General features: G+C 39.0%; 1 protein-coding gene across 1 annotated transcript in view; it reads right to left on the bottom strand.

Moving 5' to 3' along the window:
- Positions 1-17180, bottom strand: part of LOC114653043 (lipoxygenase homology domain-containing protein 1-like) — a 394200-nt gene that overhangs the window by 254460 nt on the left and 122560 nt on the right. The window contains 1 exon segment of the mRNA XM_051929357.1: positions 912-1131. Coding sequence (XP_051785317.1) covers positions 912-1131 — 220 coding nt within the window.

The raw sequence follows: 17180 nt of genomic DNA, 5'->3' as shown, positions 1-17180 counted from the left end.
TATGAGTGTCTCATTCACTTTGCTTGTTGTCTCAAAAATACACTCACAAGATGAAACACAAGAAAATAAAAACACCAGCATTGTTAAGGGAAACAGTCTGAACTCTTTACAAAAGCAGACATAAAGGCACCAAAAGCACAATACACAATTTTTCTCTCAAACGAGAGGACTGCTATTTGTATATTCTACATAAAGTACATATTAACCCTTTGATACTGTGGTGGATTGCCGGTTTCCTATTCCGGCCCTCACCCCCAGGCCGCCAGGAGGAGCTCTCCCAACAGCGTAGATGTGCCCCAAATTCCAGCAGGGCCTCATGGACTATGTAGTTTCTACACACAGACCTGCTGGATACCTTGGGGGCCACCAGGTGTCGCTTTAGGGGGGCTCGTGGGCTCTTATGTGCCCTATAACCCGGGGGTATGTCATCAACATGTGACAGGAAGAAATGACGTGCTCCCGGGTTGAGGAAAAGGACTGTTTACCTTGACCCGGAAGGAATAAGGAACTGCGGACTGTTGGACAGGAACACCTCCGGGTCAGGGTGTATAAAAGGACTGTGGGAAAGCCCAGACACAGAGCTGAGCTGGGAGGTAGGAGGGCTAAGTGTCTGGGCGAGGAGGAAAGAGAATTGTATTGAGAGTTTATTGTGTATGAATAATGTGGTGTGGAGAGTGCTTGGTGCACGTTGTAATTATAATAAAGAGTCTTGGACTTTTACCTGGTGTCTAGAGTGGTACCTGAGGGTTCGAGAGGTGGAGCAATACCTCTACTGCGACAATACACATAAAGAGCTATCTAGAGGTATTTTTAGGCAATCTTTGATAATCAAAATTTTTAAGCAGTCATTGTCTAAACAGTTGTTTATCATTAAAATTAAGAGCTTCTGCATGTTTCTTTTGTGTCCTTACCCTGGAGAGCTTGTTGGCCCTTTGCCACCGCGGGAAATTCTTTCACCGTTTCTGCATCTTCTATGTTCCTTGCGAGCCAACAGTTACAGTCAAAATTGAGTTCTTTTTCTGTGCGTAGCTCTTCCATGTGAATAGATTTTAAATGCCATCCTGCAAAGTCTGCCATCTTATCACAGCTGACCCTCACCTTATATATATCACCTATAGCTCCAGCATCTGCCTGAAAGTGGAAAGAAGATAATGAAAAAAAAACATTGTTGTTCAATTAGTTCCTCACTCAAAACAGTCAAGTATTGTGCCTTAGAAAAAGTATACACTCTATGTGCAAGCTTTCACATTTTATTATTATATACTTTTGAATCACAATGGATTTATTTGGCTTTTTTGACACTGATTAAATGAATAAAGGACTTTAATCTTAAAGTGAAAGAGATCTCTGCAAAGTGGTCTAAATTAATTATAACTGTAAAATGCAAAATAACTTACTGCATAGCAATACAATGTGAAAACGTACAAGGGGTGAATATTTGTTATGGGCACTATATGTAATAACCTTTGTATTGTTGTCCGCATATTAATCTGAATATCTTTATATATAATACGCTACCGTGGCTGTTTGTTTGTCTGTCCAGGACTTTAAATCACCAAACCGTTTGACCTAGTGACTAGGGAATCCATTCCCCGGGCTCCCGGATGTTTCCCAATCCCACATTCCCAGGAATAAAACTGCTGCAATTTCCGGCTGAACAGGAATGGTCAAGCTTGCATATATAGCATGCAAAAGTATAAAAATTGGTCAAGAAAATAATTAAGTGGCATGGTTTTTTGGCCATGGTGTAGTGTGTTGCTCATTAATTCAGTCAACAAGAGACCAGCAGCAGTCAGTCTCCCAGCTCCCACTAAGACTGAGCACAGTGGACTGGGAGGTGTCTGCACTCTGCAGCTCACGAATGCCAGGACGGGGCAGAGTTTATTGACGTCTGTGCTGTTGACAGCTTTGAACAGCAACTTGAAATTGCAATGTGTCAGTCTGTTGCATCCGCATTATCTGTGCCAAGAAACTTGCCATCACAGAATGATGACAAGAAACTGGATGCATCAGTAAAAGCTGAGATGGCGGTGTTTCAGAGCAACGGCAAGTGCGGGCGTTGTTTAGAACAAGTGTATCAGTATCTGATGACTGTGCCGCCTACTTCAGTGGAAGCAGAGCGTGCTTTCTCAGTGGCTGGAGTACTGTGCACGAAGGTGCACTCTCACCTGGACGACCACACGCTCGACACGTTGTGCTTTGCACGCTCTTATTACTACAACTAACTAGATACATGTACTTATATGCTACGGTGGGTTGGCACCCTGCCCAGGATTGGTTCCTGCCTTGTGCCCTGTGTTGGCTGGGATTGGCTCCTGCAGACCCCCGTGACCCTGTGTTCGGATTCAGCGGGTTGGAAAATGGATGGATGGATGTACTTATATGACAGCATGAACTGCTTGTAGTTAAAGTTAATCTTTTATTGGTGTTAATATATTGCAGTAGTTTTATTAAAAATAAGTGTCGCTTGTTCTAAAACTGTTCACATGTGAGATGCCCGTGCACTGTGTCATTCCCGGGAGTGCAGGATTCCCGAATTCCTAGAAATGGATAAACCCGTCCGGGAATGGATTCCCTACTATTGACTTGAAATTTGGTACACATATGCTACATGACGTCTACTATCCACTTTCGGGATGATGATTGACCTCCAAGGTTATTCCTTTTTATATTTTTATTTTATTGCAGAATCAACTCTCCGCAGTGGCCAGCAGAGCGGCCATGTGGCGCATGCATACGGGTACCGTTTTCATCCCTACCACCTTCGCCATTACTTCTCCTACCTCTTCATATCATAAATAATTCTTGAGGAAGATTGAAGACTTAAGTGCCAGCTTAAGAGAAAAGTTAAAGAAAAATGTACTAAGTAACTGCAACACAAACACTGACTTAATCAGTTTTAACGTGAAAAAGATGCCGACGAAAGAAGAGAAGAAGCAGGCCGCTAGGGTGGAGAAAAGAAGAGCTGCTCAGGAAGCAGCAAGCGCATCAACCTCTGAGCAAACGAATGGTAAATGTACAGCGAAAGAGGAGGGAAACTAGGAATGCTCAAGTCAAGTGTGTTCATTGCACGTTATCAGGTAGTTCGCTGTTACTGGTATATACAGAATATATGTGTTTGAATGAGAGGAAGGTCAGTGGAATGGTGAGGATTCAGAGTGTAGACTTGGTGAAGGTGGATGAGTTTAAATACTTGGGATCAACAGTACAGAGTAACAGGGCTTGTGGAAGAGATGTGAAAAAGAGAGTGCAGGCAGGGTGGAATGGGTGGAGAAGAGTGTCAGGAGTAATTAGTGACAGACGGGTAGCAGCAAGAGTGAAAGGGAAGGTCTACAGGACGGTAGTGAGACCAGCTATGTTATATGGGTTGGAGACGGTGGCACTGACCAGAAAGCAGGAGACAGAGCTGGAGGTGGCAGAGTTAAAGATGCTAAGATTTGCATTGGGTGTGACGAGGATGGATAGGATTAGAAATGAGTACATTAGAGGGTCAGCTCAAGTTGGATGTTTGGGAGACAAAGTCAGAGAGGCGAGATTGCGTTGGTTTGGACATGTGCAGAGGAGAGACGCTGGATATATTGGGAGAAGGATGCTAAGGATAGAGCTGCCAGGGAAGAGGAAAAGAGGAAGGCCTAAGGGAATGTTCATGGATGTGGTGAGTGAGGACATGCAGGTGATGAGTGTGACAGAACAAGATGCAGAGGACAGGAAGATATGGAAGAAGATGATCTGTTGTGGCAACCCCTAATGGGAGCAGCCGAAAGAAGAAGAAGAAGACTGTATGTAGTAATCTTTAGCAGCCCTTAAGTATTTAAAATTACAACCTATTGTTTGTGTATAACAGAAATTCTTTAATACTTCAGGATTGATATTACACGTGTAATGCCAAAGAACCAGAAACGCAACCTGAAAAGCTCACCTTTAAAATGTTCAAAATAAAACAAGAAGGAAAAGGCCATTGCCATTGAACAAGATATTCTGCAGAGTGATTGTTTCTTTACTTCTATAAAATGTAACTTTTTACCTGGAAGGAGAAGTGTATGCCATAAAAGAGATGCCACATCCACAAAACTGAGCACCATAAGATTCCTGTTGTGTTCAGTTAAGGTATGCGTCACTCACACACAATACAGACATTTTGGTAGAGAACACAGTTAATCAGAAAGAAAATGTCTGATTAACTCTGAAATACAGTACTGGAGTATTTAAAAGTGCAGTCTCATTGTATTAGAATCAGTTCCCACGTTTTAGCATGCTATTTGTGTCTCTGCGCACTGCCAAAGATTCCGAAGCATTCTGGATATGCATTATTTAAAATGAATAATACTCTTCATAATGTAACAATTAACACATTTTATGCATGTATTTTGAGTTATTTTTTTATCTTGTCACTCATGCACATCGGAGGACGGCCTCATAGGCTGTGATGGGTTACGTAATAACCCACCGGGACGAGAGGGGGCACTATCGCTAACACTGTCATCTCTTTCTTTCTGCACAGTGCCAAGAAGCCGTCCAGTGTGGGCAACTGACCCAGTCCTATCCAGTTTAGCCTCCTTAAAAACTGGAAGAAGGTGGCATTATTGTCACAAGCAACCTGTCAGACGGCACTCTGGTACCACAGTGACCTTGGCTAATCAGCCTGCTAACCCTCATTTCTTTAAGTGGAGCCCACATAATGGGATGAATACACACTAAAGAGACCTTTTGTTCTGATTTTGTGTTTTCAGGTGCCCCAAATTTTTTTTCCACGTGGAGCCTTCATTCCTGCACTAGGCCACACCCTGCAGGATCCGTTTATGAGAAAGTTTGATGACTCTGAATTAGAAAAATTTTATTTTACTCCTTTTTTACTTCTTTGTTTATGTGGCGCAGCTAGATTTAATTCCTGGCCTGGTCACATTTTGTGGTGAGTGTGTGAATTTCACCTTGTCCATAAAGGCAGTTCAGTTTCTTTCCATGTCCCAAATATTATTGATCTGCCTCTTCATAAGATGGTGGCGCCCACAGCTACATATCCAAACTTAACCAACAGTTAAGTAAAGACTACATGCTCTAAACATCTTTTAGGTAATAGAATCTTTGCTTGTCTCCGATTTTGACTATTGGGTTTGGTATTTTGGGTAATGTTAGTCTGTGTACCAACTTTGCGGCATTTGAGTATTCTTCAGTCTAAAAGTTCTACATTGATAACATGTTCATTAACAAAGAATAAATCATAAAACTTCTGGTATTTGGGGTGAAGGCTTGCCCAGAGTCCCACTGAAAGCCAAACTTAATTCATTTTCAAATGAATAACTAACCAGAGACTTATAAGAACACTTGCTTCAGCTGTTAATGGGTAATTTGGAGAGCAGAACTCTATCAGAATTGGCTTCAAGGCAAGAACCTCAAACCAGGTCAATTCAATATCAATAATTTCCAAGTAATTAGTGACCTGGTCACAAACTGAACAGTAGTCCTCAGACCTGTGAGGAGGCAGCACTGAATGCTACACCTCTGTATCACCCTAGTCTTTTGTTCATGCTTTGGCCCAATACATAGTTTGGATTTACAGTTGAGGCAGACATACAGAGTGTATGTAATAAAAAACATCTCAAAACAGGAGCCACTGAACACACTGCACAATGTGGACTTGTGAGTTACTTACTACATAAAAGACACTGCCAAGTCCCTTCTAAGTTGCATCTGCTAATGGCTAACAAGAATCAACTTGAATATGGAACCAAAACAAACCAATGTCCTCTCAAAACACCAACTGGAAATCCTAGAGAATTAATAAAAGCCTACAAAGAACTGAATGAAATTTCTTCAGACTCAGGTTTTCTGAATGTGTTTAGAAAAAAATGTTTCTTAACAAAAAATATGTGTGCACTCATATATTAGGATAGCTGACAAGTTTCTTTAAGGTCTTTTACCATTAAAATGGGGAGAGGCATCAACACGGTCTCAAAAATAAAGCATTAATAATAACATACCAGCATCCTCCTGTTTTACTCCAAGTGTGCTGCCTGCAGTATGCTTCTTTATTATTTTCAATATTAATATTATTACTAGGAGACATATAGACCTTCAGTCCTCAAATAAAGGTGGTTCATATAGAGCAAGATGAGCAGTTTCATTTTGGCCAACCATTGTATTGTTTTCAGTATGAAAAAAATATTAAACACAACTGTGAGCTCATTGTCAATCCAGCTTTTGAAAGTAGCGCTCCTCAACCAAACATTGATGTATGTAAGCTTGAAAAAGCAAATGTTTGCATATGGGTGGAAGCTGTGAGTATTTGACATTCTCCTCGTTTGTCCTGTCATTGTCATTCTTGCATTCTGTATTGTGGCGTATGTGTGGCATCTTATCATCACTGAAGTGTCTCCTATGTTTGGCTTGACATTCAGGAGATGTTCTTTTTCATGTCATCTTGCTGTGTAGTACTGTTGGCCGCTTACACCTCACACTTAGCAGATGTTCTTCTGCAGTTTGCCATAAGAAAATACACATTTTTTACTTCAACAGTACATATCATGTCATAAGCTTTCTATTAAGACTAAGAGCAGTGTTTTAGTTTCAGTTTTTTGCAATATGTGAAAAAATGTATTATTTATATATCTATCTATTATATAAAAAGTCTTGGGTCGAGACGTGATCATCTCGGGAAGACACTTAGAAGTCCCGCGAGACTACTTGCACGTCACGCCCTACTTACAAACAATTTCTCGGAGACACTTTAATGTCCCACGAGACAAAAAAATGAGACAAAAGGACAGCTGCTGTACAGGATTTTAAATGATCATTGCTCAGCGTGACATGCAGAACACGCAGCATGGCAGCAGCAGGTGCTGTACAGGCTTTTAAATGATCGACTTGCAGCGCGATATGCAGAACACGCAGCTTGGTAGCACCAGCTGCAAGCCAACAGCTGATCCATCCACATTTCCTTAGCATGCATTCACAACACGATCAGCAGAGACGCGAAAAGGTGAGCATGAAGCATGCCCCACGTTTGACTGGAGGGTGGACGAGCGAAGCAAGTAGAGGGCAAAGTACCCTAGTGTGTATATATATATATATATATGTCACTGCCACATGGGTTAAAAGGGCATCCCGACCAGAAAGGGGAATGGTTCCATACCTGGACGGGAGGCTCTGAGTAGGCAGATGGGCATCCAGGTCAGGAGAGAGGAAGGAGTCAGACCCAGAACAGATGGACAAAAGGGATGGCACCCTACTGGAAGAAAATGTTGCTGGGGACTCTTTATTTCCCCAGGAGGCTAGATGGCAGCAGCCCTATGAATTGGTGCCCATTTGGGAACCAGCAGGGAATACTGGGAGATGTAGTCTGGCAACACAGCCCTGCTGGGGACCAAGGGGGATGCTGTTGCAAGATGTGTTCTCCTCAATCTATGGGACTTCTGTATAAGCCAGAAGTACTTCCATCAGGCAGTGGCCCCGGCACCAGAAGTACTCACGGGTCTTTAATAAGAGGGACCACACTGCCTTATCCAGGCGAGTTGGAGCTGGGAGGGCGTGGACCAACACTTAGCCGGAGGAGGGCAGTGCAGTGATGAGAGGAGAGAGAATATTGTGGAAATAAAGAACCTGTGATTTGTGGTTGTGCTACCTTTGGAAGTATTTTTGATAATAAACCTTCCATTATTTGAACCCAGGACTGTGCTGGTGTATTTGTGTCTGGGGTTTGGGCTGGCTGAGGGCCCAGTTCCATCACAATAATATATTATATATATATATATATTTATATATATATATACACACACACAAACACACACACATATATATATATATATATATATATATATATATATATATATATATATATATATATATATATATATATATATATATATATTGTGATATGTGGCCGGCCTTTCATCCCGGCCAATACCTCCAGGCCGCCAGGTGGAGCCCTCCCTGCAGCATGGAGGTGCCCTGAATGCCAGCAGGGAGTCCTGGACAATGTAGTTTTTATCCCCAGCCCTGTTGGATACCTTGGGGCCTGCTAGAAGGCGCTGCAGGGAGGAATAAAGACTATTTGCCTTACGCCCCGGAAGTACATCCGAGACACATGGACAAGGGGAACGATGTGCTTCCGGGGTGAAGAAAGAAGGATTTTTATCTGACCCGGAAATGTTCCGGGTCACATGGACAGAGAGGGCGAAACACTTCCGGGTCAAGGACTATAAAAGGATTGTGGGAAATCCCAGACGGCGAGCTGAGCTGGGTGGTAGGGTGGCTAAGTGTCTGGGAGTGTGGAGGATTGTGAATTATTGTAGTTTATTATTATTGTATGAGTATTGTGGAGAGGAGGGTGCTTTGTGCACGTGTTTGTCCAAATAAATATTATTATTGGACTTTTACCTGGTGTCTGGAGTCAAATCTGAGGGTTCAAGGGGCCGACAGTGCCTCTATCTGTCACAATATATATATATATATATATATAGAGAGAGAGAGAGAGAGAGAGAGAGAGAGAGAAAGAGAGAGAGAGAGAGAGATTTAAAAGGATAAGAATACAGTTATTCTTTGATGACAGATCTGAAATATAGGGAGGACTGATATTACCATATTAAATCATTCCCAAGCCCATTCAATCCAATTCGTTGTCGCTGAAGGTCACTATCCCAGAAACACTAAGTACAAAGTAGGAAACAGCTCTCAACAGAGCTACAGTCCATCATGGCGTCCACACACACACACACTTCTGCACTCACACTCATACAGGCCAATGCATAGGTACCAATTATTGCAACACACACCTTTGGGGATGTGATGGGTAAACTGGAGATTCTGGAAGAAACCCACACAAACACAGAGAGAATGTGCAGACTCCACATGGACATTTACTGGGTGCACAATTGGAGCCCAGGAGTCTGGATTCATAAAGAAGCCTTACTTGCCACCACTGCACCCTTCAAGATAGATCATTTAAGAGTCGATAAAGTGGACATGAGATGATTGTCGGTGTGTGTGATGTAAGAAAGTGAAATGAATAATTACTTTAAATTTTTATATGAATCACTTAAGCATGATTTAAAAAAAATATATTTATTTAAAGATCCTTCTGGGAACAGCATTTACTGTTCTAATTATAATCAGAGAGGAAAAATTAAGACTGAAAATATTGCCAACATACTGTACATGTGAATATGCACTAACTGGACTGCTTGGTTCTAATTAATTGTGGCAACACTGTTCTGATGATTTTTGTTTAAATTAAGTGACTGTGTAATCATTAAATTGACTGTAAGAAGTCTTTAAATTATATTACATCCATCATTTCATGTCTTCGGATTTTTGCAAATTGAATTTGCTCTAATTGGTTCTTAAGCTATGTAGGAATGAGAATGAGGAAATAAATTATACATCATGCTACAGTAGTAAAATTCTGCAACTGTCATGGTTCATTTCAGTATACAGTGCTGATGATTACGTGTTATTCTCACTCCTACTGATTCTGTTGCCATTTTGTTTTCAGAGGTTTTCAGGATGACCACTAAAGATGTGCCAGTCCCCAAATCTTTCTTTTAACATTAGTGGTCAACATATTCAGCTGCATCATATATACAATGTCATTTTAAATCTAGCCGTAATATATTCTATTTAAAAGAAGTGAGTTGCATTGTATTTCCTGCTTAAAAAACAGCTGATTGTGATTCATACTTAAACTACCATGAATCATATTTTTAGACTGCTAAGAATGATATCTGTTTAGTATTGTTCATTTTAAATGCATTTTTATATTGCCATTATTTTTGACCAGTGCCAGTTTGAAGTTTCTTGTGACAGTGTCACTTGTTTGTCACTGTGACATCATAGTGCGGATGTGTTGAGGACACGCAAAGTTGCCTGAGGATTATTTTGAGTGTAATAAAACTAGGAGATTATTAAGGTAGCAATACCTGAGGTGACAACAGGCAAGGGTCAGAATACCATGGAAGCCAAACAAAACCAGGAAACCAGTAAACAAAGGGTCAAGACAAAAACAAAAGTCAAATGCAGAAAATTATCATAAGCAGAACACAAATCCTACTACTGTACTAGGGTCTACTTGATTGAAAGCTTACTCTATCACTAAAGAAAACAAAAGGCTTTGTATCCACCAAAGGTTAAAGCACCGCGTCATCAGCACTGAATTTTCTTACCATTTTGTGTCAGAAGTGCAGTGATTGTGGTCACATGATCAACTAGCAAGGTGGCATGTAAACAAAAACAAAAAAGCAACAAAAATAAGATTTTTAGTGTCAAGATTCTGTCCCCAACAAACCTTAATTATATTTTTAAAAATTATATTTGAACAAATAAAGAAATGCAGAAAGATTTATAAAGAAATGTAAATCATGAAATGCAAAATTAAAAATCCAAAAAGAAATTTCATAAATACAAATGTTATCTGTTTCTGATTCTGAAATTCAAGATGGATTATTTCAATCTATACCTTTATTCTGGGGTTTTCTTCAGCCAAAACAAATTCACAGTGTTCAGTGTGGTGCTGAGGTGTCACCCATTGCATGGCAGCACTCGGATCTCAATCCGGGTGGTATGCCGTGTGGTGGGTGTGGCAATGCGTTGTGATCAGCGCATACTCCCAACCCCTCTCTCACCCAAGGAATTTAATTCTGACCTTAGTTTCATCCTAACATACATTTGCAAAAAGCAAAAAGTCGACAATTTTGTATGTCTTTCCATTTTGTTTTGCTTATGGACATCACTATTTTGACAAAGTTGCGTCAGCTGCTGCTATGGTAATTTACCCACAAGCCTCTGGGAGTGTGCGAAAAGGTGAACTCATCAGCATGCGGTTTCAAACTGAGTATTAGATAAAGACACTTAGTATATATACTTGCTATTCAAATCTCTGGTTTACCAAACATTATTTCTGGCATTAGGGCTTTTGATTTCTTCTTCAACTAAGTGGTTGTTTGATTTTTGGTTACGAGGTCGGCTTCTCTTTTGACTTTGCTTTCTTCTTCTGATCCCTTTATTCTAAAACCCTCTCTGTCTCTTTTTGAGTCAGATCACCAAAACAGCAACAAAGTAGACACTTAAATAAATTTGCAAAACAGAAAGAAACAGCAAAACACCGAAGCAAAGCTGTCAAATCTAATTTTCAAAAATCCAAACTGTAATTTAAGGGCAAAAGTTGAAAATTCCAAAACAAAGTGTAAAACTAAAGGCTAAAAGACAGCAAGTGACGTTAAGAAAGGAAAAGGAAGCAAAAAATACAACAGAGAACCCAAACCAGGTCCCTCAATTGCTGACCCACCACCATCAAAAACTAAAATATTGTCAACATCACGCAGAAGATAATAAATTAAACAAATAAAAAGATTTAGAATTGCATTGTTGGCAAATAAAAGACAATTAATAGAAAGAGAGCTAAACCTGAAACTTTGGAAAAGAAATGAAAAAATCTGGAGTGCGCTCCCCTCGACTTTCCCATATACTGAGATGGAGGAAAAGGTCATCAGAACCACTTCCAGTTGCCTTATATTTCTCAAATATCATATGTCACACCTTGACAAACTGGTGAGGAAGGCAGTCTCTATTGTTGGCATGGAGCTGGACAGTTTGACATCTGTGGCAGAGCGACGGGCGCTCAGCAGGCTCCTATCAATTATGGAGAATCCACTGCATCCACTAAATAGTGTCATCTCCAGACAGAGGAGCAGCTTCAGTGACAGACTGCTGTCACCGTCCTGCTCCACTGACAGACTGAGGAGATTGTTCCTCCCCCAAACTATGCGACTCTTCAATTCCACCCGTGGGGGGGGGGGTATGTAAACGTTAACATTATACAGTTATTGTCTGTTTTTTCCTGCATTGTTATCAATCTTTAATTTAATATTGTTTTTTGTATCAGTATGCTGCTGCTGGAGTATGTGAATTTCCCTTTGGGATTAATAAAGTATCTATCTATCTATCTATCTATCTATCTATCTATCTATCTATCTATCTATCTATCTATCTATCTATCTATCTATCTATCTATCTATCTATCTATCTATCTATCTATCTATCTATCTATCTCTTTGTTTCTCATCATAGCTAATTGATAATATCGACACACAATCATTTATCTCTATTTATAATCAAACTTTATATTAATATATTTTTGCACTTAGGTAAGTCGAAAATGGTGGTGGAATTTTTTCATGATTACATATGCATTACCTCGATTAGATACAAAATAAAAAGTTATAGTCACCTAACAACATTGAAAAGTGATAGTCTTCTTCTATAATACGCTTCCGTGGCTGTTTGTTTGTCTGTCCAGGATTTTAAATCACCTGTAGCTCGCACTTGAAATTTGGTACACATATACTACGTGACATCTACTATCCACTTTCGGGGTGATGATTTTATTACTCTTTTTATTTTGATTTTATTTTATTGTAAAATCAACTCTCAGCAGCACGCAGCAGGGCTTCTGTGCGGCGCATGCGCATTCTCTACCACCTTCGCTAATCATTCTTTAGGCAGATTGAAGATTTAAGTGCCAGATTAAGTGAAAAAATTAAAGAAAACGTACTAAGTAATTGCAACACAAAAACTAATTAATCAGTTTTAACACGAAAAGATGCAGACGAAAGGAAAAGCAGCGGGCCGCTAGGGTGGAGTAAAGAAGAGCTGCTCAGGAAGGAGCAAGCACATCAACCTCTGAACAAACGAATGGTAAACATAGAGAGAAAGGGGATGAATACTATGAATGCTTAAGTCAAGTGAATTCACTGCACGTTATTGTGCAGTGCGCCGTTACTGGTATTATATAATACTTGTTGCAATAAATTACTATACATAAAATTGCATGTAGCTACATTTTATTATGATAATGATGGCAGAAATAAAAAAAAAAATCATAAAGTTAAATGTATTACCAGGAACATGCACTTGACTTATAGATGTCCTACTCTTTCTCTTTATCTTTAGCATTCGTTTGCTCAGAGGCTGATGCGCTTCCTGTTTCTTCTCTTCTTCTGTCAGCATCTTTTCACATTAAAACTGATTAAGTCAGTTTTTGTGTTGCAATTACTTAGTACATTTTTCTTAATTTTTCACTTAAGCTGGCACTTACTGTAAGTGTTCAATCTGCCTCATGAACAATTTGAGATATGGAGAGGTAGGGGAAGTGACAGCGAAGGTGGTAGGGATGAGAATGGTGCCCGTACACATGCACTGCACTGCCGTTGCCGAGAGTTGATTTTACAATAAAATAAAAATAAAAAGAGTAATAAAAATTATCACCCTGAAATGGGACAGTAGACGTCACGTAATATATGTGTACCAAATTTCAGGTCAATAGGTCAAATAGTTTGCAAGCTACAAGTGATTTAAAATCCTGAACAGACAAACTGACAGCCACGGTAGCGTATTATAAATATGAAGACAGTTTTTAATATCGTGTACACATTTATATTTCCATGATACAAAAAATTTGAATGGTTGTTTAAATGAAATACTACTTCCGGGTGAGTAATTTTTCTCAAATTTCATATCGGTTTGCTTTTTATCATTATAAATATCTGTACAAAATTTGAGTCATGTATCTGTAATTATAGCCACTGTTCACTTGAAAGGTGTCATTTTGCTTGACTTCTCACTACATTGAAAATTCACAAAAGTATTAAGTTAAGGTACCACTTCCAGTTGCCGGAAGTGGCCCAAAAGTTGATAGTATTCCTTACTTTGATATAAAGCAGGTGTACAAAATCTCATTGACCGAGGTCACAGCGTTTTCGAGTTTACAAAGAGATAGATAAAATTTCAAAAATGGTATTTTCAGACCCAGGAAGGTGTAAAATTTCAAGATTCAGTTCATCAAAATCTCAAGGTTGAATGTTTTCACGATTTCTGTACCTTCTCTATATTATGTATACGAGAAAGTAAAAAAAAAAGAATGGAGGTGAAAAACCCAAAAACACTTCAGGGTGAGATCCAACACAGATCCAAACCTGATTCCACATCACTGGGACAAGATACACATAGAGTTTACAATCACTGACGCTTTCAGAAAGCTCAGCATCAGTTCAGAGACTCACACACTGTAGTTTAAAATGGGAAGCCACAGGTACAACAACACCAAAGTTGAGGGGGGATTAAACTGCTTTATGGTCATTCAGTTCAGTTTATCATTTCCTTGTCAAAATGTTGTGACCATTTTCTACTTTTAATGAAATGTAAATCAAAGATCATTTTTATAACTTAATTTAAGCAGGAAATCAAAGAGCAAAACAGGAAAAAATGTCAAGACAGTGCTGTTTCGATACACAGAAATATCATAAATTAGTAGGCTTATTCGTGGAAAAAGACAAGCTCATATGCAAAACGAATGAAAGTCAAAAATCTCATAAAAAATGTAGCAGAGAAGTTGGTTTTTAAAAGCTAAAAAAGGTCTCTCTTTGGAAAGAAAGTGTTGAAAACTAGCGTGTGACCACAGCCCCTGACTTACCAATCTTCCCAATGATGTGTGACGTCATAACAATCAAATACTACAATGCCAGCACTTGATGAGGTCACCATTATGTGAGTAAATAATGGCAACACAAGACAATATAAAAATGAAACCGCAGCAGAACCTGTTCACCTCATGGCTTTTGACAGACACCCTCTATTAAAGAGCCAAAGGACCAGCAGGCAGTTTTACTTCTTGAACACTAGACTGGTTGGGTAGATTAGAAGTCAGTGTTGCCATTAATTTTTAAATCTACAAAAGTGGATTAAATAGGATGGTGAAACTCAAAGTTAGGTGCTTTTGCAATCATTCCTGATGCCTTCTGTAAGGTAGATGGATAGAACAAAGTTTGATAGGATCTTAAGAAGAAAATGTGGAATAATTCTGTGCTATAAAACTAGCAGAATGTAGGTTAAAAATGAAACTGCTTTCAATCAAAATCTATAACTGTCCATTATAGTTTTGTAACTAGTGCCGAAACATTGTGATTTAAATGAACACAGAGGTGAATGTAATGGATTGACAATTTCCCTGAATGGCTGAGTTATTGCCAGATGTCAATAAGGCCCAAACTATCAAAACCTTTCAATCGCTCAGGGAAAGTCATAATGTGGACTAGTCGGCGTATATTGTATATTGTGATGCCACAATTAGCACAAAAGAGCTTTAAATGTGGCAAAGACACACGTGACTGTGAACATGAAAACGTATGGAATGCAAAAACACAACATGAGAAGAAACTGCAACAAAACTAAACTTCAAACAAAGGTGTCACCATCATAACGATAAAAAACCTTATCTATATGTATATTAACATTTCCTTTTGCATTTTGTTAAGAATGTGCCTGTTGTGCTAACCTTATGGCTTGATAACAAAGACGAAAAACGAAGGAAAGGACGGAAGCTTAAGCCTGATGGATAAGCAATCTATCGCTTTTCTTTTTTGCTCCAATGAAGCTGACCTGAAAGAGGAATTCAAACCTATAAGCTATGCCATTCATTAAAGGATTCTACAAACTCTAGGAAAGTCTGAGGTGGAAAGAACAGACTCCGCCAGAAAGAAAGAGAACGTGTCTAACGAGAGAGCTGGGTTGTGCAGCAGTGGCTAAATGTATTTTGTTTGAACGCTCCCGCTGCCCTAATTGCATTTCTTGATCTTTTTGTTATCTTCTGCTGGTGTTTTCTACATTATTATTTTTATTCAGTAACAGAATTAATTGTTAATAGCGTCTAAATTTGAATCAAATGATTTTGCATGTAAGATTTTAATTGTGTACTCGCTCTTTATTTATATCTTTATCAAATTTGCATAAAGGTTCACACATGGCACTAAGATATCTTGTCACACTTTCCTTGTCATACCTTAAAGCACAGTGTTTTTTTATTCTTAATAAATTTGCAAAAGTTTCTAAAATCCTGCTTTTGCTTTGTGACTCTGGTGTATTGAGTGTTGCTTGATGTGGAGAAAAAAATAATTTTAATTCTTTTAGCACATGGCAGCAACATAATAAAATCTGAAAAAGTGAAGGGGGTTGTATGCTTTTTGAATCCACTGTAAGTACGAGGGGAACCTGGAGTACCGCTTCTTATTTTTTTTCTGCTTCAACCACTGCACTAAAGAGTTATGAATGTAAATACAGTACTTTGTTGCTGTGAAAAAAGCAGTTGCATGGAATTTGATTTATTGAAGCCCATACAACTAAAACATCAATTATATGCCTACAACACAAGGATAACAGTAATCCCCATTCCAAAAAACCCCAAATGGCCAACTAAGCACAAACACCTTAGACAGAATTATTACTTTACATCATAGCTCAAGGACTTTTCTCAAGAGAGCATCTGAATCACAAGAGTTTCAATAATCCATCATTTTAAAGGGTTTTAAGCAGCTTTGTAAAGGAGATACATTTTATAAATAAAGTAAAATTAGAACAAGACAGTTTTCAGAAGCCATTAAGAAGGCTAACAGAATGTCAGGTTATATAGCGCCTTGATGTGTGGAGTACAAGTCCAAGGATGCTCAGCTCAACCTTTGTAATGCACTGGTGAGGCCTCATCTGGAGTACTGGGTGCAGTTTTGGTCTCCAGGCTACAAAAAGGACATAGCAGCACTAGAAAAGGTCGAGAGAAGAGCGACTAGGCTGATTCCAGGGCTACAGGGGATGAATTATGAGGAAAGATTAAAAGAGCTGAGCCTTTACAGTTCAAGCAAAAGAAGATTAAGAGGTGACATGATTAAAGTGTTTAAAATTATGAAGGGAATTAGTACAGTGGATCGAGACTATTATTATAAAATGAGTTCATCAGGAACACGTGGACACGGGTGGAAACTTGTTAAGGGTAAATTTTACACAAACATTAGGAAGTTTTTCTTTACACAGAGAACCATAGACACTTGGAATAAGTACAGTGTGGTAAACAGTAAGACTTTACAGACTTTCAAAACTCGAAGTTTTTTTAGAAGAATTAAGTGGATAGCACTGATGACCTTTGTTGGGCTATATGGCCTGTTCTTATCTAGATTGTTCTAATGTTATAAGAAGTCTTTATGTCAATCCTGAATATAAAATAAGTTTTGCAGTTTGGTGAAAAAGTAAACCATACATGGTGCTATACTTCTGAAGGAAACATGCAAACAAGCATTAATAATATTGGAATTAAACACAAAAATTATTATCTGAATAAAAACCTCAATGGAAAGCAAACTGGTGAGATG

The sequence above is a fragment of the Erpetoichthys calabaricus genome, chromosome 6 (assembly GCF_900747795.2).
Source record: "Erpetoichthys calabaricus chromosome 6, fErpCal1.3, whole genome shotgun sequence".
Lineage (NCBI taxonomy): Eukaryota > Metazoa > Chordata > Cladistia > Polypteriformes > Polypteridae > Erpetoichthys > Erpetoichthys calabaricus.
The sequence above is the reverse complement of the archived record's forward strand: the minus strand, read 5'-3'. Positions and strand labels throughout refer to the sequence as shown.